Here is a 26,244-nt window from a genome sequence, read left to right on the forward strand (position 1 = left end):
CCGGACATTATTTAGCTAATTATTTGCCAATGTATATTCCCTCGAATCTTTTCTCTTAAATTGAAATCGAAACCGATTGATACTTTTTCCATTTTATTTTCTTTTAATTTCGAATCGTATTTATAATTGGAATATACAATGATATCTCTGAATGCTTTAACTTTAAACATAACTCGAGTTTCTTCCTCTTCTCGCTTTGTGTTTTCATATAATTCTTTATGAGCTTTAAAATATTTTATTATACGTATTAGAGAGTAGATAAATGAAGTAGCTGACTGTATATAAATAAATGTATGTGAAAAGTTGAAAAATAAAGAGAGAAAGTAAAATAATAAAATGAAGTAAATATGACGAAGCAAAAGAAAAGGAAAGTGATTTATTGTCTGAAATAACTGTACTTGTTAGCTATAATAATTATAACGAGATACCTATCCAATCACTTTTTCTTGTGTGAACACGTAACGATATTAATAAACGTAATACAATAATTACTGAAATATATTTGATCACTGCAATAATTATTATGATAAATATCATCATATGTCTCAATAGTTATAGAAATGCTCTTTTCTATGATAATAGAAAGATTCAGGTTTTGCAATAAATACTTTGCAGTATTTCAAGATGATTCTCAAGTAGAATAAGTCTCGATAACGTCAAAATGACGTAATTTTGACGTCATTTTGACGTTATCGTGACTTGTTCTTCTACTTGGGTTTATTAGCATCGCTATTAAATTGATAATAATTTATAATATTACAATTCCAGCTTTTTAATTTAAGATTGCGTTTGAAGTCCAACAGTAACCAGTGAATAATTTATAAAACTAATAAATGTGTTTAAAATTTACATAGAAATAGTTTTCTTTAAGCACTAAAATTTACTTCGATCGAACAAGGCTTCTTTTATTTGTGTTACTGACATATTTCTTTCTTGTCAAAATATATTATTTTTAGTAATTACATCGATTGTTGACAAGATATAAGAATGTATTTGTAAATTTTGGTGTTGTTTCTATGATTTCCAGGGCTGTCACGGATCCGAGGGATGGTAGGAGAGTAGCCTTAAAAAAACTGCCGAATGTCTTTCAAAGTCTCGTAAGCAGCAAGCGAGTCTTCAGGGAGCTGAAAATGCTTTGCTTCTTCAAACACGATAACGTGAGTAATATTATTGCGTCAAACATGTGTATGTGATCGATGAACAAACTCAGAAAAAGATAGAAAAATTCCGATAGAAACTAGCACGAAAATAAAAAAAGTTACAATTCTATCGATAATAAATGAAGTCGATATCGAATCTATACTTAGTTTTCAAATATTTTATATTTTATAATGATTGTTTACCACACATTATAATTATTAGAATAGTTTGTAATTTCCTGAAAAATTTATTGTATAATATAATAAAATTAAATTTTTTAAACATTTTTTTAAACATAATTTTTAACATTCAAGAACTTAATATATGTTATTTAAATATATGTTACAGTTTTATGACATTTTATAACAATTATTTAATAATTACTCTGTTGTGATAATAAAGTATGATAGCTGTTTTGTTTTATACACCTTGTAAACAAACATACTGTTTGACATATATTTTTTGACATTGAATACCTGGACGAACATTCAAGATGGATCGTATATAAATTGTATGATGGGGTCTCGGAAATTTCCGCGTTTTATTTCCCCGAGGACGAGGTTGTCCTCCCCCTCGTAGTCTTCTGCCTGCTGGATTCTACTTTTTGTATGAGAAAAGCAGGATCAATCGCGCTCTTTCTATCTTTCGGCTAGTCAAAGGACGGAGCACTCAATCTCTTCCTGTCTCTTTTGCAGGTCCTTTCCGCGCTGGATATCCTTCAGCCGCCGCATCTGGACTTCTTCCAAGAGATGTATCCTTTTCTAAACGCTTGTACTCAAGGACACACTGAAGATAAATCTTAGCATTGAGATTTCCGGACAGGTGAATTCTCCTTTCGACGGTCGAGGTATTTTCTTTTTTTTATCCCTCTTGCTGGTTCTCTCGCGGTTCTCTCGAATCTCGGAATTGTGATCGAGACAAATGCGATAATTCCCCGAAGTAAAACTAATTCGATCTGAATCTAATTAATTTTCTCGATTTTAATCTAAAGTTTTCGAATTGTCTTTAGCCTTCGGTGTGTTTGCGATGTTTCGATAGGGCGTCTCGGAAGTATTTCCAGTCTCCGATTTTCCTGGATTCTCGTGAAAGAGTGTCACTCTCTCACGCAACGCTCGATCTCTCGGAATGAGTATCTTGAACGACACGGAAACTTTTAATCGCCGAGCAATTAAACTCGCGCAGATCACGAACACGATTCTCTTCCAGTCGCTTTCCAGAAAAATTCTTAGGAAAGATAGAACTCCTTTCTCTCTCTCTCTCTCTCTCTCTCTCTCTCTCTCTCTCTCTCCCTCTTCTACTATTATTATTGAAAAAGGCCTATTTTCTAATCCATACATAAAAAAAATCTTCTTTACTTATTTTTCTCTCTTTATTATTTTTTTATATCAATAAGATTTCGGAAAAATTAATAAAGGATTAAAAAAGATTGTTTCCGCAAAGAAAGATTTTCGCTAAAATAAAATATCACGTTAATATTTGAAAATTGTATTTCTTGAAAAGTCATTCTATGAGAAAAACTCGTCCTTCGTATAAAAGTAGTAGATATTACGAGATAATTTTCCGGTCGACAGCAAAGCAGGAAGTTATTTCAGCAGCCAGGACAAAGTTCTTACGGGATTACTTTACTCGACTCTGCGAGCGTCATTCAGCGTGGTCGCATGATCGATCGATCAATGAGTCCTTAAGTGAACGGGATCTTTTGAGTTAATTTCGATCGACGTAGCGTGAGCAATAAATCAGTTCTCTCACGCACGTGTTCTTCTTCCTCCTCCTTTCCTATCTTCTTTTTCCGGTAAGGTCTCTGTCGCATCTCGGGGCCCGCCGGACCTCTCTCCTGTTTAATGAGTCAATTCTAAACAGAATCGTAAGACTCGTAACATGTTACTCGTAAAACTTGTAAGAACTTATGACTAGTATTTTAATTTTATGCGTATGTATCGTAAGACGTACGATTATTCGTAAATCTACGAATTTCTTATAAATTTTATAGCTAGTAAGAAGCTGTCTGTAAAAATATTGTATAAAGGTATAAGCATTTAAAAATTCTTGCAAGTCTTACAGGAATATGGCCTTACGATTCTGCTTACAATTTAGGCATAATTTACCCAGCTGATGCCTCACGGTCTCCTTTTTTATTTTTCCTTTTCTCCTATTTTTCTTTTATTTTCTTTTGCTTAAGCTCGTTCTGGCTTATTTCATGATTATGATAAGATCTATAAAATATTTCGTAGACGTACACGTGGACCTTTCAGAGCTTTGGTTTTGACAAGAGCGAGAATAGCTATGAAATAAATATAAATGAAACAAATGAAAATAAATTGGATTACTCCAGAGTTGGCTAGTCACTACATAGGCGTGCGTACACGTAATTAAATAAATAGATAAATCCGTGAATAAACAAGTGGATAACCGACGTAATAAATGATACCATAAATCCATCAATAAACAAACGCGAATGAATGTTTCGTTAATAAACGAACTACGACGGTCACGCAGATCAATCAGTTTTTCGCAGCGGGAACGACATTAATTGCGCTGACAAATAAATAATCGGGGCGCAAATTGCGCGCGCGGTCGCGGAAACTTCATCAATGGACCACCGCTGACTTTTTACCTCCCCTCCCCTCATTGTCCTTCCTGCGATTTAATTCTGCGGTCCCCGCTGCGATCGATTCTAATTTCGTCCGCATGAAAAATTCAGCGCGGCTCCCCGACGCCGGAGTTTTAGAGGGCGAAGGAAGGGACCGACATCGAATGAAACCACCTAATTTCTAATTAAGGAGCGACTCCCGATTAGCTTGCGCAGCCACGAACACAGAAATCGCCGGTGACCACAGTACCAATGGAACTGCGGGAAAGAGGAAGAGGGAAGCGAAAGGGATTATCAGTGATGTTACCAACCCTCCTGTAGCTGATATTGCATTTGCATCGCAATTGCGCCATTGCCTTGTCATCAATCTCCTATGTGCGTGTCTCTGTATCTCTTCGTCTATAAATGTCATATTATTTTATTTCTTTTTATCAGGGATGACTTACTTTTTGTCAGGGATGACAAAGGTAATACGTTATTTGCCATCCCTGCATCTTATATAATCCTAATCCTAATCTTATCATTTTAATTTTATTTTAAACTTCTTCAGGAGATGGAAATTTCTTGTCAGACCTAATCGCATACTGAAAGAAAAGATTGGTTGCTGCAACAAATTAGATGGTTAAATATGACATAGTATTTTTAATTGGCTGTAGCAACCAATTTTTGGTTTGCGTTAGCCAATCGAAATCTTATACTGACATTGCGGATAGGCTAATACAATCAAAAATTGGCTGTTGCAACCAATTAAAAATGCTATGCCATATTTAACCATTTAATTTGCTGCAGCAGCCAATCTTTTCTTTCAGTGCAGTATCCAGCTCGTATTAAAACTAAAACGGTATGAAAAAAGAAAAGACCAAAGTGCTCGAAATTACACGCGAAAATTGATAGCGAGAACGCGGGTCATTTTCTTAATGGTCGCGACCGCGGCGTTCTTCGTCGGATTCCTGGTTGCTTATTCAGGATAGCGCTCGCGGTTCCGGGTTATAGTTTTTAATTGTTGATCGGGGCGACAGTTCCGTTTCTGCAGATCGGGCGGAGGTGGTTTCTATCCGGGACGGACGGTGAACGCCATGAATACGCCATGGCGCGCCCGGGATGAGTTCGCTCGATGGTAATCACGTGTATTATTAATGCGTAAGCCGCAGCGCGCCATTGATACGTCGATAGTGCGCCATTAGCAGCGGCTGCGGTCGCCGACTGTACGCCGCCCATGCATCCTCGCATTGCCGTTTACAATGTCGCATGTAATTGATAACTACAACTTCCTCGTATAATATCACGGTTACAACCCCCGCCCGCAACATCACCCTGATTCTCGTTCTTAATTTCCGCGAGATCGAATGCAATAACGTCCCTCCTTACTCCGCGATATCGTCGCGACGTAATTTTAATTGTGGATCATACGATGTGTAACGACGAAACAAACTAAAATAATCGTATGCGTTTAATACATTATGATAACGTAATGTATTAAATTAATTGACATCAATAATTCGTATTGTAACAGCAAATGCATAATTTACCTCAAATTATATAATATCGCAACTGTGTATCAATTGGTGTATTATTGCTAATACGCGTCATTATCTTCAATGAAATATCTTGTTGCAACACTTGCAATAGTAAAGATCTCTTTTCTTACATCGAAAAAAATTTGCTAAGTCTTATATATTATATTTCTTTGAATAGTACTACATAAGTAAACAATAACTTATAAATATTTATTCAATGATAGTTAAATCGAATTAATGGTATTTATGTCAAATAAATACATGTTTACATTAGTAAATATATACTTGGAGCTATTTAAACACATATTTATTAAAATTTAGTATTTTTTTTCAGTGTATATTAATGCAATCCGCCCGTCCCGAATGGAAACCACATTAGTCCGATCACAAACGGAATTGTCGCTTCAATGAACAATTAAATACAACGCTGTCATTTTTCGCTGATTAGATGCGCGCGAGAGGAAGCTTAAAAGCCGGATGTTCTAATTAACTACATTTCGCACACTCTGACGTAAAATCGCCCGAAGCGATCGCAATCGATTTCATTCGCGAGAAAGGTGCATAGGCGGTTGCATCCGTTGCACCGATGTGGCTGGAGAATGACGTGGGTTCGATTACACATTATAACAACGTAATTTTTTCGCCGTGTAGAAGATACGACGTAACGTGATACGAACGGAAAAGGGAAGAAGGCCCGCACATGACATTCTCGATCGCCGACATCCGCCCGTATCGCATTGAGAAAAATGATACGACAGGCAAAAATTTCACCTTTCGACGAACTCGTTGTCGTACACGTGCTTGACGAGCGTGCGGGATCATTACGACGATTAGATCGTTGGATATATCAAGATTGAGTCCTTTTGAATTTTACACAATTTCTACCGGTGTTTAACCCTCCATCAGCCATGTGAAATTTTGCATTTTCCATCAACCTAGATTTTTGAACGTGCACATTTTTATATTGATCTGGACTGTATAAAAATCTGAAAGTTTTACATACTTGTGAAAGCTTCAACGAGTTTTTACTATGTTATAAAAGTCGGATTTTACTTATTTTTTACAGATTTAAATTTATCTATCAGAATTTTACAACGAAAATATCGACTTCGAAGTCCAACTTGGCCAGCGCAGGGTTAATTTTAACTCTCCGTCTACAACCTGAATCTTTTTTATCCAGCCCAAGTTTTTTACTAGTCTTTCAAACAATGTCGAAAAATTCAGGGTTACTTTCAACATCTCTGTTACATTGGCAAATAGTTTTTAATTCAAATGTTAAAACCTTTCTTTACTAAAAATTGAAATTTGAGCAAAAAAATAAGGATGAAATTTAAGAATGAAATTTTGCTTGTATTACAAAAGACTCAAATTACAGACAGAGAATTAAGAAGAATTTCGTTTCGCTCTCTGTGGGATGTACGCAGTGCTTTAATTTTGGTTGTCATCAAATATCCGCGTTACTATTGACAATAAAAAGAAGAATCGGATCTCTCTCTGTAATTAGAGGATCGCGAGTTGACGATAACGTGACTTTTCCTCACGATTCCACCATCGCTCTTTCGGCTCGCGGGAAAACCCGAGCTTTTCCTCAGGTTTGAACTCGGGGCTTTAATTGCACGCGAGACCGGTTACGTTGAGCTCGAGTTTGACGGTTTGATCTAAGTTCTCGGTGGCCGCAAACTAATTTCGCTTCATCCCTCCTCTTGCAGGGCCTCTTTGTCTTCCGAGTCAACAAGTCCATGTGCAGAGGAACCCGCTCTTCCTGAAATACGCGTAGAAACTCTACCTCGTATATCTCCAGATTCGTATTTTCACGTAATTATTAAGGCCGACTTTAATAATTAATCAACGCGTATTTCCGATATTGCATTTCTCGCTTCCGCATTAATCCAAGAGACTCAACGTTTGTTACTTTTTCAAATCCCATTATGGCACCCAGTCCTTCGGAAAAAATAAATTTGCAATCTATATTATTAACTATTTACTATTTCATTTATTTTTATTTCTGCCTTTATCTTTCGGAATATAATAAATTTATTATTTTTTTAATCTATATTTTAACGAGTACCATAAATGTTTAAATGTAGTAATACCGCAAATCTACTTTTTTAATAGATATTGAAAAAGACAGAATTTATCATTTCTAATAATAATAAATTAATGTAAATATCTGATGGATTAACGATCTTTTTGATTAATCATTGCATCAAATAATTTCCGTAATATTTAAAAAATTCCTGAAATACGCGTAGAAACTCTCCCTCGCGTATATCTCCAGATTCATATTTTCATATAATTATTAAGGTCGACCTTAATAATTAATCGACGCATATTTCCGATATTGCATTTCTCGCTTCCGCATTAATCCAAGAGACCCAATGTTTGTTACTTTTTCAAATCCCATTACGGCACCCAGTCCTTTGGAAAAAAAAATTTGCAATCTTTATTATTAACTATTTATTATTTAATTTATTTTTATTTCTGCCTTTATCTTTCGGGATATAATAAATTTATTATTTTTAACGAGTACTATAAATGTTTAAATGTAGTAATACCGCAGATCTATTTTTTTAATAGATATTGAAAAAAACAGAGTTTATTATTTTTCTACTAATAATAAATTAATGTAAAAATATCTGATAGATTAACGATCTTTTTGAATAATCATTGCATCGAATAATTTTCGTAATATTTAAAAAATTATTTTGGATCTCCTTTTTTAATTATGGCGACTAGTATTGAAAAAATTGAGTATTTTCACAAACAAAATGGTTTTTTATATAAACAATTATTCTCGCGCACTACGATTTACATGAAATACAATTGAACGATAAAAACTCTCTTTGCCTCTTTCACGATTCTATAAGATGGGAATGTAGTGCTACTTTTTTCAACGATTAATATTAGCTATGCCATTACATTCAGCCACCTACTCTTTTTAATCCATTAACGACACGCTATACTCGCGCGTGGCTGTTGTTATGTTAATGTTCCGACATTTTTCACGGTATCTAACGTGTTCGATCGATGTTACGTTCACGGGAAACAATTTTAACTGGAAGCGAATATCTTTGCGTGGTTTTTTGTTTGTGTATTGAGAAATATTTTACTACTTCGATAAATTAAAATCTCTTGTTTAATTAAAAACATCTGTATATGTAACTTGAAAGAAAGCAAAAGAAAAAGATTTTAAGATATATAAAATATAATAATTTATGTTATAAAACTATAACGAAATATAGGAAGGAAAGTGAAAATTAACATAAATAATGTAAAATATTAATAAAAACATTATAATATATGAAATAAATAATAAATAAAAATGTCATATTAGAAGCAAATATTTATATTTATAATGAAAAATCTCGTGAAATCTTGTGAATATAAACGTCCAATTTTTGCTTTATTCGAAAAAATTTTTCTTCACACTTTGCATGATACTTCAAAATTATCATAAAGATATTTTAGAAAAATATTACTCTTTACAATTCCTTGCTATTGTATTATTCAATTATCTTAAATAGTTCAGATTATATATATTTAAGTCTTAGACTACTCTGTATTTTACATTAAATATATCTTCTATGTATACTTCGATATCTTTCCGGGAAATTTTGTAGAAGCTCGGTGTTTCGAGCATTTATGCTATTTCACGACGTCTCGAGTTTCCAATGCGCGTTGGCGGTTGCATCACATTGCACACGCCACGACCTCCCACGTTTCGCTCGGTAGAATACGCGGCGGGAAATCGCCGAGGAAAATCGGAGGCGAGCGAGCGAGCGAGCGAGCGGGCGATTGCGGGTGAGAACGAAAAACGCCTCTCATCGACCTGGATAGGTTCCGGCGTGGAAAAAGAGTTTCCGGCGGGAACGAGACGCGCTCGAACGAGGCTCAGCTCGCATCTCACGTTAGTTGCTTTCCATTTGCACACAAGTGAAACTGAGTCTGAAGTGAGCTGAGCATTTCATACTCAGATTAATGACGTCATTATTTGCTTAGTTTGGTAAAAAGTTGTCACAGACAACACAGGTTCGAACCTGACTTTTAAAGTGAGTTTACGAGACTCACTAAAGCACACGGTCTCGATTCTGTGCAGATTATAGGCAAAAACTCAATTAAATCATCACTTGTCAAAATGTAAAAGGAACACGCATTCAACTGAGTTATAACGTCGCAGGTGAGAATTATCTGAGAACCGGTGTAAATGGAAAGCAACTATTATCTCCTTACGGTAATCACGAAATTCGCTGTCTCTGTCTCTCGTTCATATCTTAAAAACATTGTTCTATTTCTCGGATTTTACGCGAATTCCCTGTTATTTTCCGGTAGAAATAAATGAACGATGACAAACATAAAGTTTGAATAACACCTCAGAAATACTGATCCGTACAGCACAGATTGTTCCAGTGATATTACAGCAACGTTGCAAACTTTACAACAATATTGCTGCAAGTGTTGTGTGGGGAGTTCAGTTACATCGCGACGTTCACACATATTGATATTGCAAATATAACACCCCGAAAATACTGATTCGTACAGCACAGATTATTCCAGCAATATTACAATAATATTGTAAACGTCACAATAATATTGTTGCAAGTTTATGTATTGTGTGGGGAGTCTCGTTACATCGCGACGTTCACATATTGTATATTTATATAACACTCCGGAAATACTGATCCGTGTAACACAGATTATTCCAGCGATATTACATTGCAGCAACATCGCAATGTTTCAGCAATATTGCAATGACATTATAAACGTTACAACAATATTGCTGTAAATTTATGTGCTGTATGGCGAGTCTCGTTACATCGCGACGTTCACGTCGTGCAAATTAACCGGATGTCTTCGGTGCGTTTCGCACGTTATCGATTGCCGATGTCAATTCGTGATCAGTGATGTCAGCTGTCATCGTCGATTATTGCCTTACGCGAAGACTCAACTTGCGTGCAATTAACTCGGCGACACGGTGACGGGTGACAATGTTTCCGTTCCTTGCGGCATCGGGGGATCGGTTTACGCTGTTTATTAACGAATGGATATCCGGCGGAGCGCGCGGAGGCGTCTCTCTATCTCTTTCCCTTGCCGGAAAAACGCGAATCATATGCGCGGCCGCGTGGGCACACGCGCGCGGTTTCCCACGCCGTTATCCACTTGCGAAAGAGGACTACTCTGACGTGTTGGAAATTGCATTGGAAAGTGGGGAAGAGAGACAGAAGTTCGTCCTCAAAATTTCTATTTGCATAATTTCTATTTTTAAATATAAAATCGATAACAATAACCTGAGAATATCAAAAATGAAAACAAAGAGAGGGCTAATGAGAGTTTTTAATCGCGGTAATTCGTGAGATAAAGAAATTTATTGCATATTACGATAAGTCCGACGTTTCGGCTTCCTTTCGAGCCATCTTCAGTATATCTGAACCATACAATATAGAGTAACTTCTATGGCTAAACGAGAGAGTGATCACTCATTCCATCTCCACCAATTCGTGATACAAGGTTGACAAGTCTAGTGGCAGCAATCGATGATGAATTATATATACAGAGAAAAAAAATCGTTACCTCAATGTGTGATTAAAAAAATGACAAATGAAACAAACAAGCCACTCACCCGACAGCCATGAACAATTAATTACAAATTAAGAACATTCCGCAAGATGTCCATATTTAAAATTAAGAACGTGATGTCTAATGCAAGCATGACAACGATTAACAATCGAATGAGTCAAACTGAAATAAACTACTATTTTTAATTTATATTGAGAAAAGAAAGTTCAATTTCTCGATGAACTCAAATGTTGAGATAATATAATATGTACTTAGGCATAAATTATTCTGCGCGTGCGCATAAATCGACTATAATGTCAGAAAGATATCAAAAATCTATATTAAAAAAAATCTAGATTAAAAGAGAACTCCGAATTTAAGCGAAAAGCTAGAAGTTTACACGATATTTAACATTCTTTTTGACGTTTTTTCCACCTAACATGGGATATGAATAATTTTCTATCTCTCCCTTGATGATCCCTTTTTATCCGAGTATTCCCTTTGAGTATCGATGCGCGGTATTTAGAACGTGTGCTATTAATGAGGGCACTTTGTAACATGCACGACATGATGTTAAATGATAAAACCACGCATGAAAATATTGCGAATAAAAACTGTACAAAAAGACGTCAGTCTTTTTCATTAATTTCATATATAATTACATTTATTAATTATTCCAATAATACAAATCGAGTTTTGTTGATTCAATTTATTTCCGTAGAGAGAAGAGGAAAGAGAGAGAAAATTAATAAACGAATCATTTTGGGATGTTGAGCTTGCTGGGAAGAGAGGGTTGAAGAAGATTTTTCTCGACTCGATTCAGACGATTTATTTATTTTATTTTTTTTAAATAAACGGCTCGGGGCTGCTGGCGCGGACGTATCTTTTTTCGTCGTCTCGTCTGGAATATCTCGACGATCGACGAGCGCTGTAGGAGAGGCCGTGAACGCTGAAAGAGAGAGAAAGAGAAAAGCAGGACTTTATTGATTATCCGCGGTCAGATGTTGTGAACGGCGCTTAAGGCGTCGCGTCGTCGGGACTAGCTGAGGACTATATATGTATATTGTGTTTTAAAGATCCCTAAATCAAATTTATTCAATCTAATGGAATTAGAAGTTATTACGTGTTGATTCAAAAGTTCGTCTGTTTTTTCTCATACACGACTTTTAGGTATAACCGACATAAAGAGAAATCAAGAAAAACTTTCCGTTCGATCCGATTTTGCTGAAGTATGTAAAAATTTGTCTAAATACAGATCTAAAAATAATTTCATTGGATTATCAAAATAATCATGTAGGACGCTCAAGCTGATTGCTATAGAGTGTCAAAATTCTTTGCAGCATCGCTCATGCTTGAGTTTCCTACATAATTATTTTGATTGTTTAACACAATTATTTTCAAATCTGTATTTAGTTACATTTTTAAATACTTCAGCAAAATAATTCTTTCCATATAACGTACGTTCATTTTTTAACATTAATTATGAAGTATGTTAAATGTCGGAACTTGTTAAAAGTAAAAGAATGAACAACGAACAACGTAATGTAGGAATTCGCGATAATTTGACCGGATCTGAGGTACGAAAAGTTCGTACCTCGCGTCTCATATTTCCGAGATTGATCGCAGTTTCCTTTCGCTTCTTCGAGGCGTATTGAATATCACGCTCTGTGGATATCGATCCGGAGTTTTTGGTCGGTCTGTTGAGGGTCCTTTGTTCGCAGCCATTCGTTTCCTTCCATTTCCCCTTTCTTTTTCCCGCTCAATATACGTACATAAAATTTCATCGAATAGCTGTCATCTCCAGTATAATCATTAGACTCCGGTTACACGAACGAGAGAAAGACAGAGAGAAATAATTAGCTCTGAATAATCAGCTAATTAAGAATCGTGTTATTTGCTGACCAAATGAGAAGTTCAACTTTTCTGCGGTGATGTAGATATACCTACAGTATTCTCTCGTCTCTCTCATTTTTCGTCCGAACGCTCTTAATTCGTGATTATTATAGAAATAGCAAATTCGTTTTACCTATATAATGGACTGGAAACTTTACGAGATGATGACTTTACGTACTAAGATTGTATATCTAATCCGACGTAGAAAGTCATAATAGTTAATTTTACAAATTTAGAGATTTTATGAAGAAGCGAGACTTATCGAAAAACGAAGAGAATAATAGTTTTTAACGACGTTTATTATTTCCTATAAAAAAATTTCTACTTTAAAGTATAATGTGACTTTTCCGGATAAAACCAAACTTAAACGGTCGAAATAATTTTTCTATCTCGTTTTAATTTAAATTCTCTTTTTTTGTATTTTTACTTTAATCTCTGGTTCTAGAAACAAAGGGGCCAACTTTTGCGCTGTGCAGCATGTACTCTCACGAAAAACGTGGTTGGTTGCATTTTCCGAACGGGTTTTGCTCGGTCAAAAATAGAAAGAAATATAGAGAATCGTTACTTCAGATCTGTTCGCGTTTTTACGATATTACGCGAAATGTCCCGATTCGATTTCCAATATATATCGATGCTCTGACGAAACGAGGATACTGGCGGAGTTTCTGCGGCTTCAACGACACTTTTAATTTAGAGGCCTCGAGCTCGGCGCATTGCGAGGGATTTATCGCCGACGTCCTCTTCTGAAATACAGATATTCTAATGCGAAAATCGACGTGAGTTCCTAACTCTGACACACGAAATAGCAATTGAATGGGACATGCGAAAGAGTTTATCTCGTCGCGTTTTGCTCACGCTAAATATATACCGCGACTCGAAATTTATACCGGGTGTCCGCATTGTGGATCCTCGACGAGATTCATCGCGAAAGTATTTAAATATATGCAAAATCGGGAGCGAGCACGTGATTCCCGGGAGAACGAGTCGGAAGGAAAAGTCGCGGAAACTTATTTTGTATGCGCTTCTCCCGGTTTTTAAACGGAGCGTGTTAACGTCGCAGGTATAATTAATCGCTCACTGCTGCTCGTTACGTTTGCGCAAAACAATCAAAATTATTTTAAATATTATGTTAAAAATTATATTATCTTAGAAATTATTATTACCTACCTGAATTTGGTATATAAATAATATGCGTTTGCATGTATAGGTGCTCATCCTAATTATAAGTCATTGTACAGTAAAATTTGCTTTCAATTTAAGATATTAATTATTTAATGAACATGCTTCGTTAACACAGAAAAGTATCTATTTTTAATTATAATAATACACATTTTAATTCTAATAATCCAAATTTTTATTGATTTAAGTTACTTATTGATTTAAGAATCTCACTTTAAATAACTTCAAATTAAATTAAACATTAATTTATAATTTAAAATTAAATATTAATTATTTAGAGACTGTATATATATTTTTTAAATTGATATATTGAAAAAATATTTTTTTTATCATTTTCTATGAAGTCGTTCGAACAAAAACCGATCCTGAAATTGAGTTTTCATTCACGATGTGTCGCAAACTCTTCTTCAAATCGATGCAGCTTAAGTTCGCGCCTTTTTTAAGCAGCGCCAGAGAGCAGCATCGCCAAGAGTTCTTTCTCTTTCTTTCTAAAGGTTCCAAAGTCGTTCGCGCGAGTCGAGTTCGAACTCGGTTGACCGGTCGGACGAGCCGGATCGGCCTTGCTCGAACACCTCGGAGTCTAAGTCTTCATCATCATCATCCTCATCCTTATCTTCGTTGTCGCATTGAATGGTCACTTCTTTGTCATCCAGTTTAGCAAATAATCTGAAAGGGTGTTACCGGTATACATTCCTGACAGATGCAAAAGCTCGAGAGTCCGATGTAATCCGATACTCCTGTTCGATACTTGTTCGATAGTGAATTTTAATTTACGATCCAGACACAAAGATGAAAGCGTAAGGTTTCGATCAATAACACAATATCTACTGAGGTTTATGCCGAGAAAAAATTAACTCCAAAATTCCGATTTTAAAAAATATAGTAAAGAAATAAGACGCATTCTTTCGCCCTTCTCATAATCTCTCTTATAACACGTCATGAATCTCACTGCTTATTCGCGAGATAGGACTCCTAGCGAATTCGCACATCCAGAGTCCTCCAGATTCTTCTTCCTTGGACCGGTATCGGATAAGAGCGACGAGAGGAATGAGGAGGGAGGGAAGAGAGATAGGAAGGGTACGGAAGGGAAGGGAAGATGGTAGAAAACGGCAGGATACTCAATTCCCTTCGCGCTCGCTGGTTCGGCGCGGTGCGGAGCAGAGAGCTGGGAGAGAGATGATGCTAGGGGCAACTCTCGCTTTGTCCAGGAACCGGTCGACGTGCCTACCAGGAGGCAGGCAGGCAGGCAGGCAGGCAAGCAAGCAGGCAGGCACGCATCGATCCGCCAATCGTGCGGCGGTGCCTTAAGCATGCTGCACAATGCCGACAATGACGAGAGCTTTCGGGGGAAGTGTCGTACGTGATCCACCTCTTTGTACTTTCTATTATTCGTCGCAATACTTTAATATATTCTTACGTGGAATATTTGCACACATATCGTACTGTCAATTTTTTTTGCAGTAGATTGTTCATTATTAATTTGGAATTGATTTTTTTCTCTTCACGGAAGTATTCTAGACACCAATGACATTGATATTGAATTTCGAGGAAATTGACGCATCAAATATTTCTATCCTGAGAGAAATATCCCACGTCAACCCTTCTAATCTGATCTCTAAAGTTCTGGAAATGTATCTGGCGCGCAAAGTCGCCTTCGGCTATTGTTTCTCGTCTCTCGCATTCTCACCTTTATGGTGTATCATAGACACCGCAAAAAGATGATAATTTCCTACTCTCATTGATAGTTGGGAAAATTTTTATGGTTTTAGTTAAAAGAGGAAAATCGTGAGAAAGGATCGCGTGAGAATGATATAAAAAAGAAAAATTAGAGTTACTTTGTCTAATTTTTACCTATTGTGATGTTCAACTATATAACAAAGAATGTTTCAATTTGAACTTGAATACTCGTTAAACTCGTTGAATACAATTACAATAGGGAGAAAATATTCTTTTTCTTCGTTTTAATCAACGACAAAGAGAGAGGCTTGAAAGAAAGCACGAAAATTTACCCTTCTCAGCGTCCATAACATGATTTTCCTGGCGAGATCTCGCGGTTGTTTGTGTCGGAAGGCATGCGCGGCCATCAATCATGGTACTGAAACAGCAATAGAGACGTTACGACGTAGTGAAGAGATATCGTATTCCTGTAAACGCAAAGTTCAATTCGAAATGGAGCACACTCGTCGAGATAAATCGTCTTTTGCTACACGGATTTCTTTTTACGTGGCAAAAGATACGAAATCTTACGTTCCTTTAGATGAAGTTGCTCTAGTAAGCAATATATTGTAAACTTTTTATATTTGATTTCAGATAACGCTCACGTTAGAATCTTTCACGCATAAAAAGTCTTTCATTTCTTTAAATAAAATATTTTCATATTAGACAAATGGATCTTTTATACATGAAAAATATACAGTTATTTATTTATTAAATGAGAAATTTTACATCAAATTATACAATTCTATCATAAGATGCACAGAAGATTGATAAGGAATAACTTTATTTTTTGTCGCGAAATTTATATTTCATAAAATTTGATTGAAGTGTGTTTTTTTTAATCATTTAGATATGAGGCGTAAAAAACAAAACGTTATAAGTATTATTTTTTTAATTTTTCAGGAGAAAGGAAAAACTTATTCTCTTGAAAACTATCACTTAAAAAATTCCGCGAAAAATTACCGGAATAACCAAAGATAAGAGCAATCAATCTCTGCAAATATTTTTAATTAAGTAATTCTAATTTTTGAAAGATCGTGTTAAAATTATTAAAATTTTAAAACATTATAAGTAAATATATGCAAGCTAAAACGTTGTAAGTCCAAGTAAAAGTGCCAATTTCACAATGAATTTACAACGTTTTAAATTGTATCATCCTTTTTTCTCTGCTCTTAGCAGCACTTTTCGCAGATATTAGTATGTGGTAGAAAACAACACTTGCAAGCTATTCATAGAATAAAACACATTTTCACAATTTCGGCACTAACGTTTTATTGTGGCTTGCCTCATATACTTATAATGACTGTCAAAAAAGTTTTCGACTAAGTATTGTAATTTTATTGTATAACAAATCTTAATAAATAAAGAGATCTAATCGAATACTTAATTCTAATTTTTATTTTTAGTTCTAATATTTAAAATATCGTATTTTTAAGTTGATTATAACAAGAATTTTATTAACTTATAAACGGAAAAACAGATTGACAAAAATTATCGTAAAATTTATATGTTAGCCGAAAAATTTTGGCAGTCACTGCCAAAATTTTAGAGAATTTTTAAAGTATAATGAAAACAACTTTTGTTGCTCGTAATTCGAAAACTATCAACGTTTCTATGTCGAAGCAAATAACTCTTTTTCGTATATTCGTCATCATTGTATGGTTTTCGTAGTTACAGTATATCCAGTATATCCTTCTCGACGCTTCAATTACCAAACGGTAATTATGCGTCACGAACACTATGAACTGCACAGTACCCTATCCCACTTCGCATCGCGAAATCGAAACGTCGAGCTTCTGATAATTCAAAGGGGCCGATGTGTTCGCTCTTCAGTCTTTGATCGCGATCGATCGATCGGAGCTTCAGCTTGGTTGCACGCTTTTAGGAGTGGCACAGCTCTCAAACCAATACTCACTTTTAGACAATAGATAATTTGACGCGGCAGAATATCAAGGCATGAGGATAGTTTTATTGCGTGTCTACGACATTGAGGTACGAAGCCACAAAATTTACAACCGTCTCAAATCTTAGTTTCAGGTTCTCTTTCAAAGCCAGTTTGAGTTCTCGCAATCTCTCTTTCTTTCTCTCCTCTCTCCCTTTTCCTCTCTCTCTCTCTCTCTCTCTCTCTCTCTCTCTCTCTCTCTCTCTCTCTCAACCGCGTCAGGTTCGCGGCAGGGCAGCCTCTACCTGCATTCCAATCTACCCGGTCGACCTCATTCCGCCATTATACTATTTCGTTCGGTCTCTCGACTATCTCGCGTTCCCTCGAATATCGTCTCCCGCGTGTTTGTTCGCGCGAGAGTGAGTTTTCGGAACCGAATTATGTCACACGACGTCGCGTCCTGTCCCTGACATTGCACTTCCGATTCGAAGTTTGTTCCTTCGATATTTCCGCGACATTCTCGGCCACCACAAACATAATACAGTTTTGTATCTGTGATCATTAACATTTATGAGAAGAAAAAAATTATCGGTATAACATACAAACATCGCTAATCGCGAAGTCACTTAAATAAATTAAATTAGTTTGAATTTTTTTAACGATGCTAATTCTTATTTTAAAAAAAAAAAGAAAGAAAACTTCTGTCGCGAGATAAGGATTAACCCTTCGTAAGCACACATAGACGAACTGCGGAAAACTCTTCTTTATCTTTATAAGTAACTGTAGAATTAGATTTAATGGAATGTCGTTCTAACTTCACAGATCCACATAAATTTGGATTGCGAAGTTAGCACGTCTTTTTATTAATATAAAAAAAAAATAATGACAGTTCCAATAGCACTCTCTCTTTTCATAGTTCTACAGCTCCTTATAAAAATAAAAAAAAGTTCTGCAATTTTTAAACACACTGGGGATGTCTTTTTTATCTAGCCTAATTTTTTTACTGTTCTAGGCTTTCAAAAAATCCAAAAAGATTCAGGATTACGTTTCTACATCTCTGTTACATTACCAGATAATTATTTAACTCAAATGTCAAAACCTTTATTTAATAAAAATTGAAATTGGTGCCAAGAAATTTGAAAGTAAAATTTTGCCTGGATAAAAAAAAGACCCAGTCTTTTAATGGTACAGAGATGAGACCACCGAAGAAACGTCAAGTTTCAACTATTAATTTTTAGTAGATGTGTTTTTTAATTAACCTCGATATTAATTTGTCCGACATTGTTCGTTTTGTAAGTAAAGTCTTCCGGTAGCGATTGGCCATTCTGTGTAATGGACCCACTCTCTCTGTCTCCTGGCATTATGACATCGACAATCGTATTCATTATGACCGATTCGATCACTGTCAGCAGCAAGCAAGTAGATACCATCGAGAACTGTATATCGATATTCATTATCTATTACGTTATCCCGAGCGATCGGGTGCTCGGTCATTCGCCAAATGCATTCGTATACGTCATAAATCAACTGCTGCGAAAATATTAACTCTCTCGACCGCACACGTGACACGGATATTTCACGATGAAGCGATCGCACGCGTGTTACTTTACACCGCGTTACAGCGCGATTGCAGTTTTACTTTGGACGTTGATGGATCGGTATAACTCTGTGACGGATTATTCGCTCGGTGGCTGTTGTTTCGATAAAAATTTTTCCTTTTCAAAAGACCGGCCGATCATTATTATTTTAATCCGCGACAATTAAACGGACAGTGAAATATTATTCGGGCAGTAAGGAAATATAAAATTATTCAGCAATGAAGAGAACATATATGTACAATAATAACAATGATAAGACAAATATTATCCATGACGTTCATGGTAAACATCGATAAAGTAATTATTAACTATGAGATATATATAAAATTACAACCCGATTAAATTTGCTTTAATATATTAATTAATGTCCCAATTAATATATCCTGAAAACAGGATATATTAATTTAAACACATTAATAAAAAGACGTGCTAACTTCGCAGACACATAATTTGATATTTTATCTGAAATATTAAATTTAAAATTTACTTCGCGTAAATGAATATTTTCATTTTATTTATTTATGGATATTTAAGCTTTTAAAAAATAAATTGCAACTCTTTCACCAAAGTTTAAGACCTACTATATTTGCATTCGTGACGTTATCGAAAACATTCCCATTCAGTGTATGAAAAATAAAATTATTAAATGGGTTAAATAAAGTCATCACTTGTGAAATTAGACCTGTTCTACGGATGCGACGTAACGACACGGAGAGGAGAATCACCTGTTAATTGCTAGTCGCTGGTATATGTGCGACACAACTGAACATAATACAAGCGATGATAATCGATAAATTCCTTAATGAGCCATCCAATAGATACGTGATCACCGAGCTGCTCCAGAGCGACTTGCACAAGATCATCGTGAGCCCACAGCATCTCAGCCCGGACCACATCAAGGTCTTCCTTTATCAGATCCTACGAGGTGAGTTACAGCAGCTTTAACATATCACGTTCTTTTTATTGCGCGTGTAATGATACGGACGGGAATTTTTTAAAACGAAGAAGCCGAAGAGTACAAAGGTATATCACGATGTGCTTTTAAAATTTATATAGCAGCGTATTTTAGCGTAACAATATACTTATGTGCTTATATAGATATTTATTATATTATATTATAATTTTTTGTACGGAGTGATGCATTTTTAATGTCAATCTTAAATTAAATGTAGTGAAAAAGTGCGATATAGATGGATAACTAGTAGGTCAGCTCGATTAAAACATAATGCGCGTATTCTTGTTAGGAAATGAAAACCTATAAAAAAGACGAGGGTACGAAGGGATGAGAAAGTTCGAAGTTAGAGCTCCTGGGACGGCGAAGATGCCGGTCCAGTCTCTCTTGACGACCTCTCAGGAGTCGTTGAGGTCGAGATTTCGAGATAGTCTACCAGGTAGGAGGAGGGGGAAAGGTGGCGAACAGGATATGGGGGATGGGTGCAAGAAACGAGATGAGAATGGCGAAGGACGAGGGAAAAGTCGGCGGTTATAAAAATCCACGAACGGCATATTGCCTCCGTCGTCGCGTCGTCGTCGGGCGATGGTTAGATAGGGGGTGGCGGAATGGAGGAGGTTGGGTGTCGGTGGGAGCAGTGGGGGCGGGAGAACTGGGATAAACAGGATCGTTTCTATTCATCCCTCGGGATCATCCTGGGATCTCGACGCTCCTATATCGTCCTTACATTGTCTGGCTTGCCGAATTACTCGTTTCCTCCTCCTCTTCTCCATCGTTCTGTCCCTTTCCCTGGACTTGAAAAATGTTCGTTCGCCCTTTTCGTAATTCTCATTTGTCTTTTTCTCTTGGTCGCTCCCGTCACTATTTTCCTTCTTTCATAAAAAAAAAAAGCAATTTTTATTCTCTCACGGCTCATTTTTTTTCATGTGATTGAAATTTGATTTGTTCAACAAGAAAATTATACGAAAGATAAAGATTCGTATTCATCAGGAATTCTTATAAAAATTGTGTTAGTGATATTATTATTAAAATTTAACGCGACATCGTTACATGAAGGACCAACGTAATAAGACAAGTGTAATATTTACAACTTTATTCTCCCTCTGTAGAGATATGAAAAACTTGAGATTCTCCTATGCGTTAGAAGTTGCATATTGCACCGTTGAGCGTAATTTTAATCAAAGGCACAGCGCGCGTGATTACATTTCATGGATGCGGAATTTTATTAGAAAACTGCCGTCCCTTTGTATTCCTTGCAAGCACGATTTGGCTATCCAAAAACGCGGGATAAACATCTCTCTCATCGAGCGAAAGAGAAAGAGAGAAAGAGAGAGAGAGACAGAGAGACAGAGTGCGGATCAAAGGGTGCGCTGGATTAAAAGGGCTTGACACGACACGACATAACACAGGAATGAAAAAAGAAAGGCATCGTCTGAAAATGAAATTCCACTGCGGTAATAGACAAATTTGAAAGTAGCTGTACTTGTATTAGTTAATGTTAAAAACTTCTTAGTTAAACTCACTTCTCGGATTTTCCGCTTTAGTCAATATTATTTTCAAATAATTCGAGAAATTATGTTTTAAATGTACTACATTATATTACACGAGTGTCAATTTGAGAAATTCATTGGATTCCATATGGATTTATTGGATTTTATATGGTTCTTGTTTTTTCTCTGCTCTACATATAAAATAAAGATAACAAGATAACATAACCCAAATATTGTATAAATACCTTTATAACTCTTTTATATTTTCATTTTCAAGAGATATTAAATCGAGATACGTGGTGAGGCAATTATTTACGACGGACACAGTCGCAGATTTTTGATTGAACATGGAAGGAATGGCAGCAGAGAAACAGAGAAAAGGAGAGAAAATCATCCTTTCGTACGATCGATTTTGCTTATATTGCGACAGAATGTGGCATTGGATGAGATGAAATGGCCGATAGAAAGAAAAAGAGGAGAGAGAAAATGGGATGAAGGTGGAAAGAGAAGAGAAAAGAAGAAAAATGAGAGACGAATTGCAACGCACTAAATTCGTTACCCATCCTTCTCTCTTTGCATATACAGCACTTCTGAGCGATATTAGAGCACATCTTATGATTTACCGCGTGCGCGATAAATAAATTCTCGCTGCCGATTGAACCGCTTTTCTAATTCCAAGCATTGCGATGTTCATGTTGAGATGTTTACGAGAATTCACATAACGTTATATATTGCAATCATAGACGGAAAAGTCGGCGTTTGTAAATAGAAAATACATTCTATCTAGTTGCAGTCAAACAAATCAAAGCCGGAGGCACGATGCTATTTCTCTTGCTAGATAGCATGTGATCTAGTAAATTGGTAGAAATTCTGTGGTGCAGTTTTAGTAAATTTACTAAATCACCTCTGTGTGGTTTAAGATCGAAAATGAACAAATCTAGGATAAAAAAAGATCTAATTTAGAAATAGATCAAAAATACATCAATTAAGAAAAAAAGAAAATTTTTGTGTGCCACTGTGAAGATCGAATTACAATTGATTCTCTCGCGAATGTATATCTTTCTGCGGCCGAGTACATCCTTTAGCTTCTATTATAAAAAATCTAATTTAGAAATAGATCAAAAATACGTCAATTAAGAATAAAAGAAAGTTTTTGTGTGCCACTGTGATGATCGAATTACAATTGTTTCTCTCGCGAATGTATTTTTCTGCGGCCGAGTACATCTTTTAGCTTCTATTATATAAAAATGTAAAAGACATGGCGGACAGGCGCAAAGGGAGTAGCTACGTTAATTCATCATTCGTCGTGTCATCACTTTTGTTTCTCCTTCAGTCGGTTTTCGAGGATAATTTGTCACGACAGGTTTCGCCGCATCTCATGCTCTCCCGTTCTTCTCTCTCGCCTCGAAGGATGCAACTCGATTCGCGCGATAGCAGCGAAGGCGAAGGAGAGCTCATGTTCACCCTTCGCTTCCGCTCTCGGCCGAAAGGAGCAGAAAGGAGGTTTGTGGCGCAACTAGTGCAACGCGAACGCAACGCGAATGCACCGGATCATTATGCGCTGGCCAACCGAGGCGTATCGTCGCGAATAGTAATTTTTCCCCGTTTTCTCATTATTAAGATCTTTCTAGTTTCGTCACGGCGACGTCTTCATCTTGTTTTTCTTTCCTTCGTTTTTTTTTCCTCTGTCGCGATGAGATAGTTACTTCTAGAATTACTGTCTTCGATACTCCTGAGCAAGCACGAGAAGAAATGGTGTCTCGATGTAACGTAATGTGATTGGAATGACTCTCGAGGCGAAATTGCGTTGCGAGTCATGTGGAATTATCTTGGAGATATCAGGGATTTGTAATGTAGATAACGAATGAATCAAGTGCGGAGAGAAAGAAAACGATTTAAAAAATTTACTGTGATAAAACAATTGGCATAATTATACAATTAAAGTAGAAAATCTTGCACGTAGGTGTGATAAATATAATTTTTTTTTTTTTTTAATTAAATTCAATGCTATTCTAATTTTATATTATTCTTAATATAAATCCTGAAATTCTCGCGCGTTAACCTAGATTTAATTTCTACATCCCAACACTAATAATATTTTTCAGATAAAATTATCACTGAAAATCTGAAAATACCTGAATATCCTTTACGTTTGTTTTGAAACTTGAATTTGTACTTATATTTCTAACGTAGCGTACAAATCAGGTGGCTGAAATAATAATGCAATCGCTATTAACGCATTTGCTCTGAATTGCGCATTTGCTGCAGGACAGCGACATCTCTTGATAAGCGCTGCTAACGGATCTCGTCGCGATTTTCCTTATTCTATAAATTGCCATTTGGCCAAAAACGAAAATAAATATTTGTCAATCCTGGTTGCTCTCTTGGTCGTGTTCATGGATCGACGTCCGTTCGAATCAGATCCGAGCCTTATCCTCTGAATTCGTTTAAGCTTCTGCGTTCTTCAGCGGTACATGTCTCAAAGACGCATCACAAACCGGAAAACTGAGCAACACACATTTTTTATATATCCGACATATAAACTGCTCATTTACTGCGAGTTGCAAATAATCGATCGCAATGTGTAATTTTCAGCGTTTTGACTTAAAGCTTTAGAATTAAACTAAGATAAGACATTGCAGCGATACAGGAAGGGGGAGGGGAGACTTGATAATGTCTATCAGTCACTCAATTAAATACGCAACATTTTAATATTTTTTTAAATATTTTATTTAAGATTTATTTTTTATTGTATTTTCTTTAATCTAAAAAAATGAAAAAAGATGATTATTCGTGGCATGACTGCCTATATCGATAATATTAAGAAGTAGGAGGAAAGGACGATGATTCTCGTTAGCAAAATCCTCTGTGTGATGATTCGATCGTTAATTTGTCGCGGGTCCATTTCGGACTTTTCCATCCAGTATAACGCGACGCGTAAAGCTCGGATAAATAGAACAGAGAACAGCTCTTCTCTTGACTGGTCCGAAACCAGTCCTGCCGCTGCCCATTCGTGACCCCGGATCCCGTCATCCGGTCGGCTCTGGCTTCTTCTCTAACTACCTCACCTCCTGCTCCTTCGTTCTGCGTCCTCCTACCTCCTTCCTCTGCTCCCTTTGCCGGTTGCGACGTTTTAATTAAGGAGCAACATCTTTTTGAAGAGAAATCGTGGCGTTTCTCTTTTTAATCTACCGATAAGGCGGATACCAACATTGTGTAGCAACAAATCGATGTCTTGCAACAGGAACAACCGATACCCTTCTCGAGAGCAAAAGCGGAAGGAAAGGAAATGTATTTTTAAATGGATAAATAGTATCGGGGGATTTAGTAAAGAATTTAATTCAATTTCGACGAGAACTGCATTGTAAAACTGTGCTCAAGTGGATCTTCCTTCTGTATTACGTATTCTTGAATTAATTGATCTAATTCTGATTGATCGATTTTGTTAATTTTATTTAAACATCAAAGACTTTTGGCCAAGCATTAAAAATATAGCATTACAAAATTTTAAAAAGAATGCAGGTGTAAAAAATATGAAATACCGTAATTATGATATGCAAATCTTTATTTCCCGACTTTCGACATTGTTTTCAAAAAATTAACTTTCTACATAAACTTATATATATTTTATAATATTAAAAAAACACGAGATTTCAAATAAATTTATTATAAATTAATTAATTTTCTCTAAGAGAGAGCAAATGCATCTTAGGGATATTTTTAATCTATAACTACAAGATCACACGTGTTAAAGCGATTTGTAGTGATGGTAATCGTAATTTCCGCGTAGGCTATGATACGTGTCGCGCGGCGTGTCTGACTTCACCGATTTGTACGCTTGTACTACTTGCCAGTGGTTGCGATCAACGTCAAACAAATCTTAATGAGCGGATTACACGGCGTATAATCTCGTTTGCAGTTAAGTGTAACGCGTAACATAAAGAGGTAAGGAGAAAGAGAAAGAGAAGCAGGAAGAAACAAACAAAATAATTTAATTAAACACCGGCGCATTTTACGCATAAGCAAGCAAGATAATGTTTTTACTTTAAATTAACGCGAAGTCGAAGATAGTAACAAGAAATCATCTTTCACTGTTGTATTAAATCATTTGTCCAAATAAATTTGACGACATATTTTTTTAAATTCGTTAAACTATAATAATGATTACGATAAAATTGTGCGATTTCTTATACGATTACTTGACTTGCATGTAATTACATTATTATTATAAGTTCAGTAATTTTCATTGGTATATATTACTCATTGCAATTGTAATTATAATTACAAGAAAAGTTACGATATACATATATTTTGTATACAATATTATGCAATAAATTATTAATTTCAGCAAATTTTAAAAAACTATTCAAAATTTACGTAGGCGTAATTGATCCACTTTTCTTTGTCAAGATATTATCTAGATGTGTAAATTCTCCTATACTATAATTAGTCCTCTTTATTTCACGAACGAGGACTGTCATTTCTCCCGAATCGCTATCTCGAGTCGAAGCCTGAAGTCGACGAAGTTAATAATTCAAAGTCCTGCTCTCGAGAGCAAATATTAGCTCACATTCTCTTCAGTTACCTGTCATTCTTCTACATCGTACATTAACAAGCACCGACATTAAATCGGCTGGAACTTCGCCAGAGCGAACCCTCTTGGCTTTAAGTTTTCGTTGCACGTGCAGCGACATATAGATTGATCAAATTTTTAGTTCAATTTCCCACACCATA

General features: G+C 35.9%; 1 protein-coding gene across 1 annotated transcript in view; it reads left to right on the top strand.

The window, feature by feature from the left end:
• The first annotated feature begins 661 nt into the window (after window positions 1–661).
• The window catches only part of nmo (serine/threonine-protein kinase nemo), a 44,699-nt gene continuing 19,116 nt past the window's right edge, over window positions 662–26,244 (top strand). Inside the window, exons 1-4 of the mRNA XM_018505519.1 lie at window positions 662–666; window positions 1,028–1,157; window positions 1,836–1,891; window positions 19,887–19,993. Coding sequence (XP_018361021.1) covers window positions 662–666; window positions 1,028–1,157; window positions 1,836–1,891; window positions 19,887–19,993 — 298 coding nt within the window. The remainder of the gene's footprint in view (window positions 667–1,027; window positions 1,158–1,835; window positions 1,892–19,886; window positions 19,994–26,244) is intronic.

This window comes from Trachymyrmex cornetzi, unplaced genomic scaffold (genome assembly GCF_001594075.2).
Source record: "Trachymyrmex cornetzi isolate Tcor2-1 unplaced genomic scaffold, Tcor1.1 scaffold21, whole genome shotgun sequence".
In the NCBI taxonomy this organism is placed as follows: domain Eukaryota; kingdom Metazoa; phylum Arthropoda; class Insecta; order Hymenoptera; family Formicidae; genus Trachymyrmex; species Trachymyrmex cornetzi.